Source organism: Rhinopithecus roxellana, chromosome 20 (genome assembly GCF_007565055.1).
Source record: "Rhinopithecus roxellana isolate Shanxi Qingling chromosome 20, ASM756505v1, whole genome shotgun sequence".
Classification (NCBI taxonomy): Eukaryota; Metazoa; Chordata; class Mammalia; order Primates; family Cercopithecidae; genus Rhinopithecus; species Rhinopithecus roxellana.
The window spans coordinates 56,165,276-56,184,195 of NC_044568.1; the positions used below are offsets into that span (position 1 = coordinate 56,165,276).

Consider the following 18,920-nt stretch of genomic DNA (forward strand, 5'->3'; position numbering starts at 1 on the left):
CAGTTCCCCAGCAGGGGGCCCCCGTCCCTCTGGAAGGTCAGCGCCTGCACACACAAGCATCCTCGCCTAGGAGGCCGGCTGGGCACCAGGCCATGAGGTCCGGCACAGCCGCCCCGAACAACACGCCAGAGCTGCCTCACCCCAGGATGAACACGGACGAATCCTTTTTGAATTCATCGAGAATCTGAAATGGAAAGCACACACAAAGAACCTTAGACAAGCCACTTAATGCAAAAACGGAAAGATTTTTGTTGTTAAAAAAGCATCATTTTGTCAGATGCAACAAGATCATTAAAAATATCATTTTAATTGGTGTTAGTTGTAAATATTCAACTATAACAGAAACTTAAGAAGCAAAAGGTAGAAGCCCTCCTCATCCCGCCACAGTTTTATTCCCAAGAAGCAATCACCCTTAAGAATTTCATAGGTTTCCTTCTAGAATTTGTTTTAGGGATATTCATTTAATTGTATCATATCATATTATATCATTTACATACATCTCACAATTTTTTGCTGTGTTTCAAGCTTTACATATTATTCTTCAACCTCAAATAACCCTGTTTCCTTTCTTTGAAAAACCATTGTATTCCATAATATACATGTCACTCAATTTTTGTTACATCTAGTATTATTTAAGTGTCCCTGTGTGCACATTTCTCTATCTTTGTCCACAGAGTAGAGTCCTAGGAGGAAAAGCACCTAGACACAGCACATTGTAGGCACACTGGCTTTGATAAATTCTGCCAAGGTGCTCTCAAAACAGTTGACATGGGCGCCTCCACTGGGGTACACATCCCTTTTTCCACACCCTCACTGCCAGGTTTCTTTAGAGATGGGGTCTCACTGTTACCCAGGCTGGAGTGCAGTGGCACAATCGTAGTTCACTGCAGCCTCACTCTCCTGGGATCACATGATCTTCCTGTATCAGCTTCCTGAGTAGCTAGGACTACAGGCGCGTGACACCATGCCCAGCCAATTTTTTTTCTTTTTGTAGAGATGGGGGTCTTACTATGTTGTCCAGGCTGACCTTGAACTCCTGGCCTCAAGAGATTCTTCCTCCTGAGCCTCCTGAGTAGCTAGGATTACAGGCAACATTTCCAATCTTTAATATTTCAAAGATGCACTTCTAATCTTTGAAGGCAAGAGGACGAAAGAAATATTGAACTGCTTCAGCTCTTCTCTTCACAGCCCACTGCCATGCCAACTGATGCATGATGAAAAGGCTCCTCCACCAAAGGGGGGCGCCATGGAGCACCCTTCCCTCCAGCTTCTACTTGCACCAGCCCATTTTCTGTGCATTGTACACAGGCACCCTGCACAGCCACATCTTGTCCATTGCTGCCCAGGTAGCCTTGCTTCAACAGTCTTCAATGACACTGCGCCTGGATAAGCACTTGAATAACCCCCGCAGAAATGGAAATGTATCCACTAGCACATGATCAATGCTAATGACACAAAACACCTCCTGCCCCAGATGACCCAGGGTCCTCTTGCTGAACTCCTTGCAGCCCAGGACATCATGGGGAACACCAGTGTTCTAGAAAGGGAATCGCAGGCCCCTGGGAAGCATCAGAAAGTCCACAGCAGTTTGTGTGGGTGTGTGTTTCTTCTGGAAACATAATCAGCATCTCAAAGGAGTAGGTCCCACCAAAATGTTAAGAGCCACAAACAGCCTTTTTACGCAAACTGAGAAGTCCTTCCTTTTGTTTGTGTAATTTACAGCATAGGTTTTTTTTTTTTTTTTTTTTTTGAGACGGAGTCTCGCTCTGTCGCCCAGGCTGGAGTGCAGTGGCCGGATCTCAGCTCACTGCAAGCTCCACCTCTGGGGTTTACGCCATTCTCCTGCCTCAGCCTCCTGAGTAGCTGGGACTACAGGCGCCCACCACCTCGCCCGGCTAGTTTTTTTGTATTTTTTTTTTTTAGTAGAGACGGGGTTTCACCGTGTTAGCCAGGATGGTCTCGATCTCCTGACCTCGTGATCCGCCCGTCTCGGCCTCCCAAAGTGCTGGGATTACAGGCTTGAGCCACCGCACCCGACCAGGTATTTCTTTTTAAAAAGGGGTGGTGGTGCAGATTTTAGACAGGGCATGCTGCTATTTGAACTCATTTACTGCTTAGGTCTCCAGGTCAGCCTGGTGATGAAGGCATCAGGGGTTAGAACTCTTCCAAGCCCAAAGCCCCACACCCAGCTTATTGACATCTGGAGGGAGCCCAGCGTGTGGCCCCCCTCACTGACCACCACATGCAGTTCTTCAGCCCTGTCATTCCTTTACATTCCTTTAATGAAGCACAGAAACAGCCCGCACTGCATTCCCCGACTCTCGGGGAGCTCAGACAATGGCAGACGCACCACCACAGCACAGACGCTTCCCAGAATCAGGAAAGACCTCGCTTCTCCTCCGCCAGACCCTGCAACTCCCTGCCTGGACACTCTGCTTGTTAAAGCAACGTGCTTGCAGGAATCGGCAGCCCTGGGATGCAGAGCAGGACAGGGAACGAAAAAGAACAACCGAAAGCCAAGAGCCACAAACGCTGCAAGAGAACAAACATTGAGGCAACAGAAGGAAGATGGCGTGGCATCCCAAAGGCGAGTTACAACATCAAGGAGAGAGTGACCAGCTTTGACGTGTGCTGCTGAGTGGACAAGATAAAGACCATGGGGCACACTTCTGGATTCACAACACAGGGAGGCAACGGGTGACGGGCCAAAATGAAGTGACCTAGGAGGCAGGGACGGAAACAAGATGGGAATAGACTCCAGAGACAGCCGGAAGAAGGGAAGCGTAGACAGCTCTTGGAGTAGGTTACTTTAAAGGGGGCAGAGAAATGGGGCTGTAGCTGGGGGTATGGGGCATAGGTGGTCAAGGAAGATGTTCTAAAGATAGTAGTCAATATGATACGTAGGATGGTGTCCCCGGGCATACGTGTCCAAGTCCTAACACCCAGTACCCATGAGCATGACCTTCTTTGGAATTAGGGTCTTTGCAAGGTGCAATCAAGTTAAGATGAGGCCATGCTGGGCTAGGGTGGCTACATGACTGCTACCTCCTGTGACTGGCTTCTTACAAGAGAGAGATTTGGAGACAGAGAAACACACGGAGAAAAGGAAGCCATGTGATGATGGAGGCAGAGACTGGCACAATGCCATCCACAAGCCAAGGAGCGATGGCATCTACACGCCGAGGAACACTTGCAGGATTGCTGGCAGGCCACCAGCAGCCAGGAGACGTCCACACCCCGAGGAACGCTTGAAGCACTGCTGGCAGCCACCAGAAGCCCCGAAAGTGGCCTGGAAGCCATCCTTCCCTGGAGCCTTCCGAGGTGGTGTGGCCCTGCCAACACCTTGATTCTGGACTTTAACCTCCAGTACAGTGAGGGAGTAAACTTCTGCTGTTTTTAAGCCACAAGTTGCAGTACTTGCTACAGTGGCCCCAGGAAATTAACATGGGCTCCATGCGCTGGGGCCAGATGGTCACAGTCTCAGACGCTCCTCCCGCCGATCCCATCAGGTAGTAAAATAAGCCCCATTTCAGAAACAAGAAATAAGCCCAGGGAGGCAAGGACTTTTCTCCTCACAAGTCCAGGAGCCAGAATTTCAACCCAGGCTCACCTTGGTAAATCTCCAGCATCCCACACCGCACGTGCAAATGTACATACAATAAATGAGATTCCAGCAATCAGAGAATATTCTAGATGCTATGGGTGCACAGTGGAGATAGCAGTTAATTTATGTGCGGCATTACCATGGAGGGTTATGTGGTCAGATTCTACATAACCAAGGGACAGGGGTTGGACTGGGCCTTGTGTCACTCTGGACAACATCCCGGAACCTTCCCATCCCAGCAAAGGGCAAGTGATGTCAGGAGAAACATCTATATCATTAACCATTGTGCCCTCTTGGGTCACACACACATTTACTGGATGAGTGACTAAAATAAGAAATAAACGAATTTTCTCTGATAGCTAAAAGGCTACAGGGAAACGTCATCTTTGAGTCGGGCCCCAGGAGAAGTTACCAGCTGGACAAGAGAAGGGGCCATGCTAGGGGGAGGGGGTCACGGAAGCAGGGACCGGGGCACTAAGAAAGGGAGGGGGAGGAATGGAGTTTTCCCACATGGCTTCCGGCACACGCCCTTTCAAAACTGCAGCTGCTCTTACACACTCAGTGGTACTTAGGCTGTAGGAACCATTTGGTTCTGGAAGGCCAACGGTAAAATCTCATTAATAGAAAAGCTAGCTCAGGCACAGTGGCTCACGTCTGTAATCCCAGCACTTTGGGAGGCCAAGGCGGGTAGATCACTTGAGCTCAGCAGTTCAAGACTAGCCTGGGTAACATGGTGAAACTGTCTCTACAAAAAATACGAAAATTAACCTGCATGGTGGCACCCGCCTTTGGTCCCAGGTACTCCGGAGGCTGAGGTGGGAGGGTCATGTGAGCCAGGGAGTTCGAGGCTACAGTGAGCCATGAATGTGCCATTGCACTCCAGCCTAGGTGACAAAGTGAGACCCTGTCTCAAAAACGAAAGAAAAGAAAAGAAAGAAAAAGACAAAGAAAGAAAGAGAAAGCAAAGAAAGAAAAAGAGAAGAGAGAGAGAGAGAGAGAAGAGAGGGAAAGAGAGAGAGAAAGATAGAGAGAGAAGAGAGAAGAGAAGAAAGAGAGAGAGAAAAAGAAAGAGAGAAAGAGAGAAGAGAGAGAAAAGAAGAGAAGAAAGAGAGAAAGAGAGAGAAGAGAGAGAGAAGAGAGAGAGAAAGAGAGAGAAGAGAGAAAGAGAGAGAGAGAGAGAGAAGAGAAAGAGAGAAAGACGAGAGAGAAGGAAGAGAGAAGGAGAGGGAAGGAGAGAGCGGGGGGAAGGAGAGAGGGAGGGAAGGAGAGAGGGAGGGAAGGAGAGAGGGAGGGAAGGAGAGAGGGAGGGAAGGAGAGAGGGAGGGAAGGAGAGAGGGAGGGAAGGAGAGAGGGAGGGAAGGAGAGAGGGAGGGAAGGAGAGAGGGAGGGAAGGAGAGAGGGAGGGAAGGAGAGAGGGAGGGAAGGAGAGAGGGAGGGAAGGAGAGAGGGAGGGAAGGAGAGAGGAGGGAAGGAGGGAGGGAAGGAGGGAGAGAGGGAGAAGAGGGAGAAGAGGGAGAAGAGGGAGAAGAGGGAGAAGAGGGAGAAGAGGGAGAAGAGGGAGAAGAGGAGAAGAGGGAGAAGAGGGAGAAGAGGGAGAAGAGGTAACCAGCGATTGTATCTGCTAACTTCTCCACTGTGGACTCTCCTCTCGCCAGCAGCTGACAATGAGAATAAACTGCAAGATCTCCGAGCTCCTGCACAAACATCGTCACAGAATGCTCATCACTCACTCCCCCCATGCCCACACCGTGCAAAATCCAGCAGAACAATCCTTCAGTGTCTTACTGGATCATAGGGACAGCCACTGATAAGTCGGCAGGCTTCTCAATTTCCTTTTTTATTATTGGCAAGTGCCTTCTATTTTTACTTAAGAATGCTGTAACCACAGGGAACTTCACAGGTTTGATCAGGACGTAGCAGGGTAGCAGTCACATAGCCAGGTATTAAATTACAACATTGGCAGAGGATGTGATATGCCGTGTGAGGTCTGCTACAAAATGTGAGAAAAGGGACTTGGGTGAGGGCATCATCAAGGTGATAATGGCTGAAGTCAGCTGATGATACATCTGCTAACTTAGCATCTGTTACGCTATTCTCTCTGTGTATATGCTTTACATTTTCTTTAATACAAAGGATTCAAAAATTAAGAAGTATTCCGTGGCTGTGCATCGAAGTTGGGCAGAAAATCAAATCCTAGCTCTGCAGCTGACTAGTTAGTGGCCTGACCTTCAGCAAAGTGACCTCTCTGGACCTCACTTTCTTAATCCCTAAAATGGCAACAACAACAGTAGCTCTTCCACAGGGCTCTGGAGGGAATTAAATGTATACAAAACACAGAACAGGCCGGGCATGATGGCTCACACCTGTAATCCTAGCACTTTGGGAAGCCGAGGCAGGCGGATCACTTGAGGTCAGGAGCTCGAGACCAGCATGGCCAACATGGTGAAACTCCATTTCTACTAAAAATACAAAAATTAGCCAGGTGTGGTGGTGCATGCCTGTAATCCCAGCTACTCGGGAGGCTGAGGCAGGGAGAATCGCTTGAACCCGGGAGGCAGAGGTTGCAGTGAATGAAGATCGTGCCACTGCACTCCAGCCTAGGCGACAGAGCAAGACTCTGTCTCAAAAAACAAAAGAAAAAACAGAAATACCACACAGGACCGTGCCTAGCATATAGCCCACCTGAGAAAATGTTGGCTATCATCTTTGTTAATGATATTGTTATCACAGCCTAGTTAGAGGTATATCCCCTCACCAGGGAGACACAAACATGAGATTACATTTCTTATCCTCCTGCTGCTGCCAAACTTTTGGAAACTTTGAGGCTCGAGAGCTGCAACGTAGGCAGGTGGTCAGACACAAAGAGGAGCTGGCAAGCTCACAATGGAAATCATTTGGCTACTGATAAGCGTGAACCCACTCCCTGGATTTAGGTCTGGGGATTACGAGTCACCATAAATAGCTCTGTCTCCTGCAGGAGCCTGAGAAATCCAGCGAGGCCCTCCTCCCCCTTAAATCACAGAACAGATACTTTTCTCTGCCCTGTGCTTCCAGCCAGGAGCAGGAAGTAAACAACAGGTTAGGGGATGGGCATTTACCTACACAACAGCAGTGAGGCTCTTAGAGCTGGCCAGAAACCATCCATATAAGCTTGGGACTTTGTTATTCAAATCTGTCTTTACACTAAATTTTTAAAATGCAGTGACCAAACTGGAGAGTTATACCCTCAAACAGTGGAGATGAGGGTTGCCAAAGCAAAACTCCTTTAGGGGTCAGGTAAGCACCATAAATGAACAGACAGAGCTATACAGGCCTGGGTCAATACAGAGAATGTGGACCATTCCATGGAGTGACGTGACCCTCTTTATAGCCAGATCTTGACTTTTTTCCCAAGGGAAGCCAAAAATCTAGATTTTAATACATAATATAATCTCTCAAGTTTTAAATGTAGGCAATTAATTATTAACATATTTAAACCATTAGATCAAGTACAACCAGGTGCAGGCTCAATGTGGCATTCTGGCCACCAGGGGTCAGCCTTTGGTATCTGCAGAATCTTTCCCATACGAAGTTCCACATGGGGCAATCTAGGGTACCCCAGAGGGTTCCGAGATTCCGTAAAACTCTGACTCAAATTTCTTTTTCTCCCTCATAAACACAAACACCCAGACTAGCCTTCATAAGAGCCATAATTAAAAGTACAGGTTGAAATACCTCTCAGGTGGAATTTTACCACAGTGGAAACCATCAATGAATGGGTTAATCTGTTGGCAGGTGAAATAGATTTTGTGCAAATCTTTTTTTAATTTTTAGTATTATTTAATAATACAGACGGGGTCTCACTATGTTGCCCAAGCTAGTCTCAAACTCCTGAGCTCAAAGGATCCTCCTGCCTTGGCCTCCCAAAGTGGTGGGATTACAGGCATGAGCTACTGCTCCCAGCCATCTACAAATCCTAATTTCAAACTTTGCCTGGCATCTGTCTGATAACACAGCATCTTGAAATGTCAAGGTAAACTATTATTTTTAAAAAAAAACTGTTATTTGCAACTACTTATCTTGAGTAAATCGAGTTTTTCTCAATCCTGGTCAATTGCATAAGATGACAATCGTCACCATTCCGAATTTCATACACACGCTCTCATCATTGTTCTACGACATGTTCTATGTTCAATGACACATGTCATTGTTCTCAAGGACTATTTTTAAAGTTACAGGTTTTAATCTTCAAAAGTATTCTGATAAGCTTTTATGAATCATGGTTTTTGTTGTGGGTTTCTTGTTTAAAGGAGAGGGGATTACAGACTTTTAAAAGTTTTATAACCATTGATCTCATTTAGTACCTTCATTTTATAGAAAAGGCTAAGTGAGAGGACAGAGATGGCTTCCCCCAACATCACTTGGTCAGTTAGAGGTCAAGTTGGTCTAGAATCCAGTTCTCCCAACTCCCAAGCCTGCAATCTTTCTATTTCATTTGGCAAACCAATAACTAATTATTATATATGTGAACAAATGAACACATTGCAATTCAATGATCCACTCTATGAAATACATTTTTCCCCAATCTGGGCAGATAGGAAATGGCCCTCCCATTTCTCTACCTCAGATACATCCAAAGTCCCAAGGCCAGTGATCACCCATCAAGTGGCCTCACTGTGTGGCCAGCCCACAACCCTGCATGCAGAAAGCAATTAATGACTGTCTTCTAGAAACATTCACGTTCATCACTTAAAAATGCTTCTATTCACAGCTCCCAATTTCCCATTGCACAGAGAAGACTGAAGCTAGGAGCAGTCAGTGGCTCATCCAAGATCATGCAGCTAACTGGAGAATCCACAGCCACCTGACTCAAGTTCCTGGTACTCCTCATGCCCTCACAGCTTTCCCTGGGAATTCTTTTGCAGTCTGCAAAGCCCTTTCCTGACAGCAACAGCAGCAGCCCCTACTTGTTGAATGTGTGCCACCTACCAGGTACTATGCTAGGTCCATCACATAGAATAGTCTCAGTTTTAAAACTTTATGCTCTATGGAACTTTCTGTTGCAAAGGTAACATGTTACTTGGAACATATCAGAGAAAATGAGCTGTGCAAAGAAAAGGTAACTATCCTTCCTGCCCATCTTCCCAGTCCCTTCCAGCACACACGCAAAATCAACATTAAATGTGAGGTGCTTTCTCCCATACCTTCCCCCACTCATGAAAAGGAGCAAAAGGAGGATTATTGCATTCTCTGTTTTTGTGTTTGTTTTGAGATGGAATCTCGCTCTGTTGCCCAGGCTGGAGTGCAGTGGCACCATCTCGGCTCACTGCAACCTCCGCCTCCCAGGTTCAAGTGATTCTCCTGCCTTAGCCTCCCGAGTAGCTGGGATTACAGGCGCACACCACCACGCCTGGCTCATTTTTTTATTTTTAGTTGTGATGGGGTTTTGCCATGTTGACCAGGCTGGTCTCAAACTCCTGATCTCAAATGATCCACCCGCCTCGGCTCCCAAAGTGCTGGGATTACAGGCATGAACCACTGCGCCTGGCCTGTATTCTGATTTTTAACAAAATAGCAGACCTAACTCCTCATGTAAATCCGCTGCTGGCTTTCCTCAAAAAACGTCACAAATATCATCTCAGATGAACGGAAAGAGAACTGACACATCCTTCTTAATCAGCTGCATAATGTCACACAGTACGAACAGACCATAATTTACCCATCAATTCCTCCACTGAGAGACATTCAGATGGTGCCCTGGTACTTTGCCAGCATAAGTAACACTGCAATAAACAATCCGATAATGTATTATCAGGCCCTGATGTTTTCCCTTTCATAAAATACAGTCTTCAAGATGCCACTATCAGGTCAAAACATACACACGTCTTAATTTTTAAATAGTCTATTATTTTAACCAAAAAATATGTCCTCATAAAAAATATGAATAAAAGTATAAAAAAGGCTGGGCACAGTGGCTCACACCTGTAATCCCAGCATTTTAGGAGGTGGAGGCGGGCGGATCACATGAGGTTAGAAGTCTGAGACCTGCCCAGCCAATATGGCAAAACCCCATCTCAAAAAAATACAAAATTAGTTGGCGTGGTGGCACAAGTCTGTAATCCCAGCTACTTGAGAGGCTAAGGCACAAGAATCCCTTGAACCCGTGAGGCGAGGATTGCAGTGAACCAAGATCACACCACTGCACTCCAGGCTGGGCAACAGAGTGAAACTCTATCTCAAACAAACAAACATGTAAAAAGAAGAAACACATATAATTCCTCAATCTGGAGATGATTATTAGTAATAACAGCCATTTGCTAAATTTCCTTTCAGAATGAAATAATGCAGTAGAGTGAGTTGCACTTTCTTTTAACAGACTCAGATCAAATTCCAGTCAAACTTAAGGCCATTCACATTTCCGCCAGGAAGGTATATGAACACCATTTCTCTACATTTTCCCCACAGCTGTGTCATGGTTAAAGAATTTTGCCAATGTAACGGATGAAAACGGTATGCTTTCGTCATTCTCATTTATATTTCCTTGACTAAAATGGTGATTCAACACTTCTTGTGGGTTTCTTAGGAACATGCCAGACTTGGAAATACGTGGAAAACAGAAACATCATTTGATCACTTGCTCAAGAATCATCTTACCGATTTTTGCTGCTCAAACATAAGTTTTTTATAGAAGAGATGGAACTGTTCAAAGCTGAGCTCATCTTTGTGTGCTCCTATTTCCTGTAAATATGAAAAAAGTGACATGATTTTTGATGTCCACCGTAAGAATGGCTCCATGCTATTTATAGAATAATTTTTATTTCAGAAATTGCATGCAATTTTTTTGGCATGCTGAAGAGCTATGACCACGTTGTTTCAGCATCATGGCTTTTGAAAGGAAAAAGTCACACTATTTAACATGGCTTTTCTAAAACATTGGCTAAAATCAAACTCACATTCCTCTGAATCAAAACTCTCCAAACATTCCCTAACCCCTCTGGTCTGGAAAAACATACTCACAAGGACACCTACCAAGTAAGACCCTCCTTTGAGCCCCAAAAGGGAAGAGTCTCAGCCAGGTTTGCAAGAGACATGATGCGTAACTCCTCCATTTTGGGGCAGAAAACACTCTCTTTGGACTTCCAACTTCAGACATATTTGTAGAGTACGTACATATAGGCATTTTGTAAAGCACTGGGAGTCAGACAAAGCTCAGCTCCAATTAATTGCTTTAAGGCTTTGGGCAATTTCCTTGACCTTTTCAAACCCTCAGTTTTCTTTATCTGTAAAATAGGAGAATCACCACTGTGCTCCTAGGGCTTCCCTGAAAGTGAACAAGATACCTGCAAAACACCTGGTTCAGTAAATACTTGATAAAGAATTAAATGCTGATTGTGTAGCAATCAATGGTAAATGCTTCTCCCCTCTCTCTCCTCTTCTGACCTACTCTTCTCTTTTTCTATTCTTGGATTAATGTGGATTGCTGGGGGCAAAGTCAAAGGATGCTTGATAAGCAATAAAATAGGATAATTCTTCCAGGAGTTCATTAGTACAAAAATGAAATGAGCTTTTTCCACTGAGGAACCCTGTAATGGAGCTGATATTGACAATGGGCACTGGGGTCCTCCAACTGGGGCTACTGGGATGAAGGGTTGCGCATTTCCTAAGAAGAATGAGTACTACCCTGTAGGCAAAAATCAGTGCCCATCATCTCCATCCTTGCCTCACCTCCTGTGCTATATCCCATCACTCCTGGAGTAGCTTTACTGCCCAGCCTCACCAACAACTTGATTACACAACAAAATTAATTAAATGATATACGGAAGGATGGATGGTTGGAGAAACAGAAGAATAAAGAGCCAACTCTAACAGCTACACTACCAGGACTTGCATACAAACTGCCATGGTCCTGGTACCCTACACAAGGAATTTTTCATAGTATTTTCCAAAAGACATACATGCATTCATTTCACTAGGGAAAAAATGGGCTGCAGTATGGTCAGGGAAACAGGGAAAGCTGGACTAATGAAAAACAGGTCTGAGGGTAGATGTTCCAAGTCCAACAGCTCAGTAAACATGGTCTTTATCGATTACATCCTCTGCGAGGATGGAGACTATGGTCCTCAGATATGTCTATGATCCCTCTGTCTGAACTAAGATGTACTCTGGAGGCAAAGGACTTTCTTGGGCACTATTCCACGGAACTCAAAGGCAAGTCACAGCTTCATGAGAGAGGTTAAGTCACTGCATTCATAAAATTCCCAGGCCGAGCCATGAAACTTACCACAAACTTATCTTTAAGGAACTTGGCACTGCTCACTTTAAAGTTGATCAGGGGCAAGATGGTCTTCAACTCTCGGAGACTGATGCTGCAAAAAAGGGAGACCCAGCTCTGTCACCTTGAGGGTTTTCAACAGCACAGGGTTTAGCTGCTCCCATCAGTTTCCACCTCGGGCAGCCCTCTCTAAGAGAGCCTGGTCAACAGTTGTTTATGGAGCACTAACTAGGAACAAGACACTGGGTCAAGGTAGAGGTGACACTTCAATGAGCAAAGCTCAAGGGCACCCTTCAGGAATGTCCACAGATAGGGGTCACACAGGAGACTCACAGTGCAGGATGATGCCCCAGTGAGGAGGCACCTACACTGGAGATCCCCAGTACAGGGTGATGTCCCAATGAGGAGGGTCCCCACCCTTCGAGAATGGCCATGGAGGAAGGTCCTCCAGGAGATTCAGTGTGAGCAGAAAATGGTGTCAGATGACCAGATAATCTCAATACAAAATGCCACAGAAATCCCAAAGGCCCAATGTAGGTGTTGACATGATGCGATTTCTGCCCAGGATTCTGAATGTCAGAGTGAAGAAATTCAGTGAAGCTTGGGTAAACAGCAGGAGTAACTATGACATGCTTCACGTAGCCAAACACTTTGTCACCTAATTCGTGACACACATGAAGGGATGAACAAGACTCCCACTGACTCCACCTGCCACCCAGAGGAACCACAGCCACAGAACGGGCTTGGCAGAATCAGCCGGGAAAGAGCCAGCTGAGCTTGACTCTAGTCTGGCACTGTGAAGAGACAAGAGGGATATAGAGTAAGTGGGGACCCCCTGTACCCCCAAAATTAAGTTAAAAAATAAAGGTTTCTTTTAATGCCACTGGGGTTCAGAGCAAGGCAAGGTCACTAAGGGCCAGAGAGGGGAACTGGGAAGGAACAAGGCCTACATGAGCACCTACTGTATGCCAGGCTGCTCTGGGGTCATCCAGGTGTTAAGGTTGCCTAATTGCTCACCAGATTCTACCTTCTGCAAAGTACACATGATTGACCCCCAGGGCTCAGAACAGCCAAGGGCGGGATGTCACGAGGGTACACAACTCAGGGCTTGGAGCTGGATGGCAGGCAGCAGAGCCTGGATCTGAATCAAATTCCAGCGCTCGGTCACAGGAATCTGCATGAGTGTTTCTTTGAAGTCACAGAGTGAGGTTCAGCTTAAGAGGGAAGAAAGGGCCGGGCGCAGTGGCTCACGCCTATAATCCCAGCACTTTGGGAGGCCAAGGCGGGTGGATCACGAGGTCAGAGGATCGAGACTATCCCAGCTAACACGGGAAACCCTGTCTCTACTAAAAATACCAAAAAAATCAGCCAGGCGTGGTGGCGGGCGCCTGTCAGGAGGCTGAGGCAGGAGAATGGTGTGAATCTGGGAGGCAGAGCTTGCAGTGAGCCGAGATCACGCCGCTGCACTCCAGCCTGGATGACAGAGCGAGACTCCGTCTCAAAAAAAGCAAAAATAGAGGGAAGCAACGGAGAACATGTCCCAGGCAAAAGGAGCAGCAGCAGTAGTAAGAATGGTAACAAAAGCTGAAACTTCAATAGTGCTAATCAGGTGTCAGGTATTGTTCTAGGTGGTGCCCTATAGGCATATTCACCTGTTAGATGCTTGAACAATTTACAAGGCAGGTACCATGATCATCTCCATCTTCCAGGTGAGGAAACTGAGGCACCAATCAGTTTGGTGCACACCTGACTGCCTCCCAGCGACTCGCTCACACAACCAGAGGTTAAATTAGTGGGGTGAGTGGGTCAAGAATATGAGATCCAGACCCTTCTGGCTGGAGCCAAGTGTCCAGCAGAGCTAAGACAGGGTGGTCAAGAGAGAAAGCTTGCCCCAGCTTATAGGAGAAAACAGCCCTGTTTCCCTGCAACGTCCTCCCAGCTTCTGCTGTGGCATGCGGAAGGAAGCACCACGTCACTGCCCAGCCACTGCCCTGGAGAAGGTCCAGTGTGACTCTGGCCATCCTGTGTCCCCACCTCCAGCCTTTTCCTCTGGTTCTAAGCGTCTAACAGCAGAGACTTCAGCTCACAAGATGCTCCCCACCCACGTCCTCAAACCCTAGGCACACCACCCACGGCTTTCACAGACAGACCTCGAGGGCAGAAAAAGTCCCTGTTGGGCTAGCTGGGGCTGGCTGGGCAGAGCAGCCAGCAGGCTAGGGAATTTGCCCCAGGGGCTTGCAAAAACCTTTCTGCCTCAGCCCTGGGGGTAGTCCTGGGCCAGGGCAGGATGAAGGTAGAGGAACAGCGGGAACAGGCGCTGCCAGAGCAGCAGTGAGAGGGGTCGTGGGGAGAGGAGCCAGACCATGCTGGTGCCCCAGTGGAGCACATCCTGGGAGCAAGGGGGAGGTCAGGGTCCCCCGGGAGCCCAGGCAGCAGCAGGGCAAAGGAACCATCCCATGTCCAGAAAGAGAGAGACTGAGGGGCCTGAGGGGCCAGAGCAGCTGCTCAACAACCAGTGGAAAAAAAACCAGGAACCAGGGACATGAGCGTTCAAGCACTTGGAACATGGGAACCCACCTGGTCCAAAGGCCTCCCCTTACAGTGTAAACACTGGAGGCTGAGAGCTTCTTCGGGCTCCTAGTGCCGGGACAGCCTCACCCAATTTTCCCCTAGGCGAGCCCCTGCCTCACTCCCGCCTCTGGGTGTGTGTGTGTCCTGCTGCATGGCCCGACTGAAACCAGCACAGGCAGGCTGAGCCCCAGCGCTGCAGGGGAGGAAGCCAATGGCTCAGCTTCACCCCTCTCTGCAACCTGTCATCCCCTAGACAGAGTGCCTTGCCCAGGTCAAAGCCCCTTCCAAGGCAGCCAGCTCTGACCTGGTCCACGCACGGGAACGAAGGCCTGGCCCTCTAGTCTCAATTCAGGACAGCTCCACAGGCCATGCTCAGAGCTCCCCATCAGGTCTGCCCGGGCCATGACTGTGACTCCCCGACTGCCTGTTCCAGCGGCCTTCCCTCCCCCATGCTTTCCACAACCCCCCATGGACTCCCCAGTAAGCCTCCTGCACACAAACCTACATCTCAGATCGTGTTTCCTGGGAGCTCAACCTAGAGCTGTGAGTTAGGAACCAAGGAAGGTGGGAAGGAACCTTTGGGGAAGGACGGCAACTATTCCCTGAATGAGTCACCAACAGCCCCTCCCTCTCCCATGGCAGACAGCACTGAACAATCACAGTGTCCTCCCTGCTCAGCCCGGGAGGCTCCCACGGTTCTTCAACTCTGCACCCAGGCAGCCATCACCAAACAAAGATGGTAGCCCCCTGACACTTACCAGTCACGCTGAGGCTGGGCCGGCACCTCCACTGCCCCCAGCTCTTTTGCAGCAACAACGGCAATAAGAAACGTTCGTCAAGTGCTTACCACGAGCCAGGCACGGTCCGCGCACCCTTCACATATTAACTCCTGAACCCTCACATCTGCCCTGGGAGGTGGGAACTATTATTTTTATCTTTTACACATGAGGAAAACGAGGCCCAGAGAAATTAAATTATTTACCCCAATTCACACAACCAGTTACTGTGAGATCTGAGATTCAAACCTCAGTGCTGTCTGACAACTTTCGACAATGATGGAGACATCTGTGCTGTCTGTGGTACTAGCCGCCAGCCACACGGGGCTGCTGAGCCCCTGAAATGCAGCTAGTTCCACTGAGAAGCTAAGTACTTTTATTTGGTTTTGTTTTGTTGAAATGGCCACCTGCGGTGAGGGGCGCCCCGCCCGACCGCGCAGCCCCAGAGTTCTCCTTCTATAAGTAGCTCCCAGACCAGCAGCATCTACATCACCTGGGGATTGGTTGAAATGCAAATTCTTGAGCCCTGCCCACCACCGACTCAATCAGCCACCGTGAGGTGGAGCCCAGCAGCCCCCACGCTCACAAATCCTCCAGGGGATTCCGATGCCCGCTGAAATTTGAAAATTGCTCTCCAGTCAGCCCTAATCTTCAACCCCAGCTTCACAGTAGAATCTCATTTAAAAAAAATTCCAATGCCAGAGGCCATGCCCAGGACAGTAAAATCTGAATCTCTACTCGTGTGGTTCTGCTAAAGCTCCCCAGGCGACTCTAATATTCTGGAACCTCGAATAGGAAGCCTATTTGCATTCATGTTGAAGGAGATAAATGGGCCCACCCACCTGCCTTCCACCTGCAACCCCCTTGCCCTTTGCCACCTCCTCTTCTGTCCCTGCCAGGGCTAAAGGACAAAGGGAAGTGCACATCCTGCTTATGCAAATCCAGTGTTATAAGGCACGGGGCAAGGGCAGAGGACAGAAAGGAAGTAAGTGTTGGTGAGGATATGAAGAAAATAGAAACCTGTGCATTGCCATGGAAGGTGTAGCTGCAACAGAAAACAGTATAGCAGTTCTGCAAAAATAAACAGAATTGCCATTTGATCCAGCAATTCAGCTTCTGGATACATACACAAAGGAATCTGAAGCAGAGACTCAAACAGATTTGTACACCCATGTTCATAGCAGCACTATTCACAATTGCCAAAAGGTGGGCGCAATTCAAGTATCCATCGATGGACAAGTAGATAAACAAAATGTGGTCTATCTGTACAATGGAACATTATTCAGCCTTAAAAAGGAAGAAGATTCTAACACATGCTACAACACCGATGAAACTTGGAGACATTACACTAAGTGAAATAAGCCAGATACAAAAGGACGAATATTGTATTAGTCCACTTATACGAGGTACCTGGAGCAATCCAGTCCAGAGAGACAGAGTAGAGTGGTGGTTTCCAGGGGCTAAAGAGAGAAGCAATGGAGAATTACCACTTAATGGCTGCAGAGTCTCAGTTTGAGACGATGAAAAAGTTCTGGAGATGGATGGTGGTGACGGGAGCACGACAACATGATACACTTCATTCCACAGAACTACCTATCTAAGAACGGTTAAAATGATCAATGTTGTTCTATGATTTATTGTTGTTACCACACTAAAACAAATTTTAACATTTGTTTTTAGTTTTTTTAAATTATAAGGTGATTGGTCAGGGTGGGGAAGGAAAGATTTCTCTATTTCCCCCAGCTCTCAACAGCACAATTCTTTTTGTTTTTGGTTTTGTTTTTTGTTTTTTTTTTAAATGGGATCTCACTCTGTTGCCCAGGCTGGAGCTCAGTGGCACAATCACGGCTCACTGAAGCCTGGACCTCCGTGGGCTCAGATGATCCTCCCACCTCAGTCTCTCAAGTAGCAGGGCTACAAATGTGCACCACTACACCCAGCTAACTTTTTTGTACTTTTTGTACAGATGGGGTTTCGCCATGTTGCCCAGACTGGTGTGTAACTTCTGAGCTCAAGCGATCCACCTGCCTTGGCCTCCCAAAGTGCTAGGATTACAGGTGTCAGTCATCATGCTCAGCCAATAGTACATGGAAGGAAGGAAGGAAGGAAGGAAGGAAGGAAGGAAGGAAGGAAGGAAGGAAGGAAGGAAGGAAGGAGGAAGGAAGGAAGGAAGGAGGGAGGAAGGAAGGAAGGGAGGGAGGGAGGGAGGGAGGGAGGAGGAAGGAAGGAAAAGTGGCCGGGCATGGTGGCTCATGCGTGTAATCCCAGCACTTTGGGAGGCCAAGTCGGCGGATCACAAGGTCAGGAGATTGAGACCATCCTGGCTAACATGGCGAAACCTCATCTCTACTAAAAATACAAATAATTAGCCAGGCATGGTGGCAGGTGCCTGTAGTCCCAGCTACTCAGGAGGCTGAGGCAGGAGAATGGCGTGAACACGGGAGGCGGAGCTTGCAGTGAGCTGAAATGGCGCCACTGCACTCCAGCCTGGGCAGCTGAGTAAGGCTCGGTCTCAAAAAAAAAAAAAAAAAAAAGGGAAAGTAACACCAGTGGGGATAGTGAGTCTGCAAACCCTGGTGCCACCCCTGACAACCTGGGCTACTTTAGTCAAGTCACTTAACCTCTCTGGGCCTCAGTGTCCTCACATAGAAAATGGGTCTGAGAGCACCCAGCTCACCCATCAGCCAAGAGCGTATCCTAAGGATGTGAAGTGCTTATTACAGCCATGACTGCAAAGCAGGCTATAAACAAATGCCTGCTGCTACCATTTGCCTCTAGAAAAGTCTAAAAATGAAACAGGGTGCTTGGGCCAAGCAAAATACCTAAGACTTGTCCATTGCCCAGGCTGGGCCAACCCTGAGCCTGCGCCCTCTCGCCTTCAGCCTTTCCTCTGCTTCTGTGGCTCCTTTGTTTTCTTTCAGGAAACATGATTAGTCTCGTGGGTGACAGGAAAGGGAGGGAAATTGGCAGAATAGAAGTTGGTTGCTCTTTCATTGGCAGCTTGGTCAAAGTTTCTTTTGCAAAGCTCCCTCCAGGCTTCCCAGAACCACGGGTAAGGTGGGATTTTCCACATGTTGACAGAGAGCGGGGCTCCGCCTACTGGGAGGGGGGTGGAGGAGAGGAAACCAGTGAGCATGCAGGGATGAACTCAGTCCAGAAACAAAAAAGGTTCTCTCTGCAGAGGGTCCTGGACCAGCCGATGGGAAGATGGATCTTTATGCAGGACTTGCCAGAATCCCTCCTGAGCAAGAGGGAGGTATCCATTTCTTGACTTCACAGATGAAGAGCAGACTTCAGAGCCAGACTGGCCACCCCATACCAGCACCACGTGGAGAGAGGCACTGAGGGTGGCTCCCTCCCTCAGTCCTGTGCCAATCTCAGCTATGATTCACCATAAGCCACAGAGAAAGAAAATGCAGAGAAGGCATCACCTCCGAGGCTGAAAGAGACCAGTGTGCACCAAATCTTCCAACACAAGGACCTCATTTAATCCACCTCAGTAACATTAGAGGGTGGCCCAGCATGGGGGAGCAGTCAGGGCATGTTGGATGAGAAGAAGAGGAGAGAGAAAGGCAGGTGGACAGAAAAACATGGAGTGAGCTAATGGCTGACCTAACTTTACTAGACTTTTAACCACTTCCTGGTTAAGAGTTCCAAATCCTCCCACTGGGCAGGAGAAGAGACCAGGGAAGCTCACCCAAACCCTGAAGCCAACAAG

At 47.9% G+C, this 18,920-nt stretch overlaps 1 protein-coding gene across 2 annotated transcripts in view; it reads right to left on the bottom strand.

Annotated features, from left to right (window-relative positions):
- Positions 1-18,920, bottom strand: part of PLCG2 (phospholipase C gamma 2) — a 193,446-nt gene that overhangs the window by 87,569 nt on the left and 86,957 nt on the right. For both annotated transcript variants that reach the window (XM_010375145.2, XM_030924434.1), the window contains 3 exons: positions 11,865-11,949; positions 10,238-10,321; positions 141-184 (listed from right to left, as the gene is read on the bottom strand). In XM_010375145.2, the coding sequence (XP_010373447.1) occupies positions 141-184; positions 10,238-10,321; positions 11,865-11,949 (213 nt within the window). The remainder of the gene's footprint in view (positions 1-140; positions 185-10,237; positions 10,322-11,864; positions 11,950-18,920) is intronic.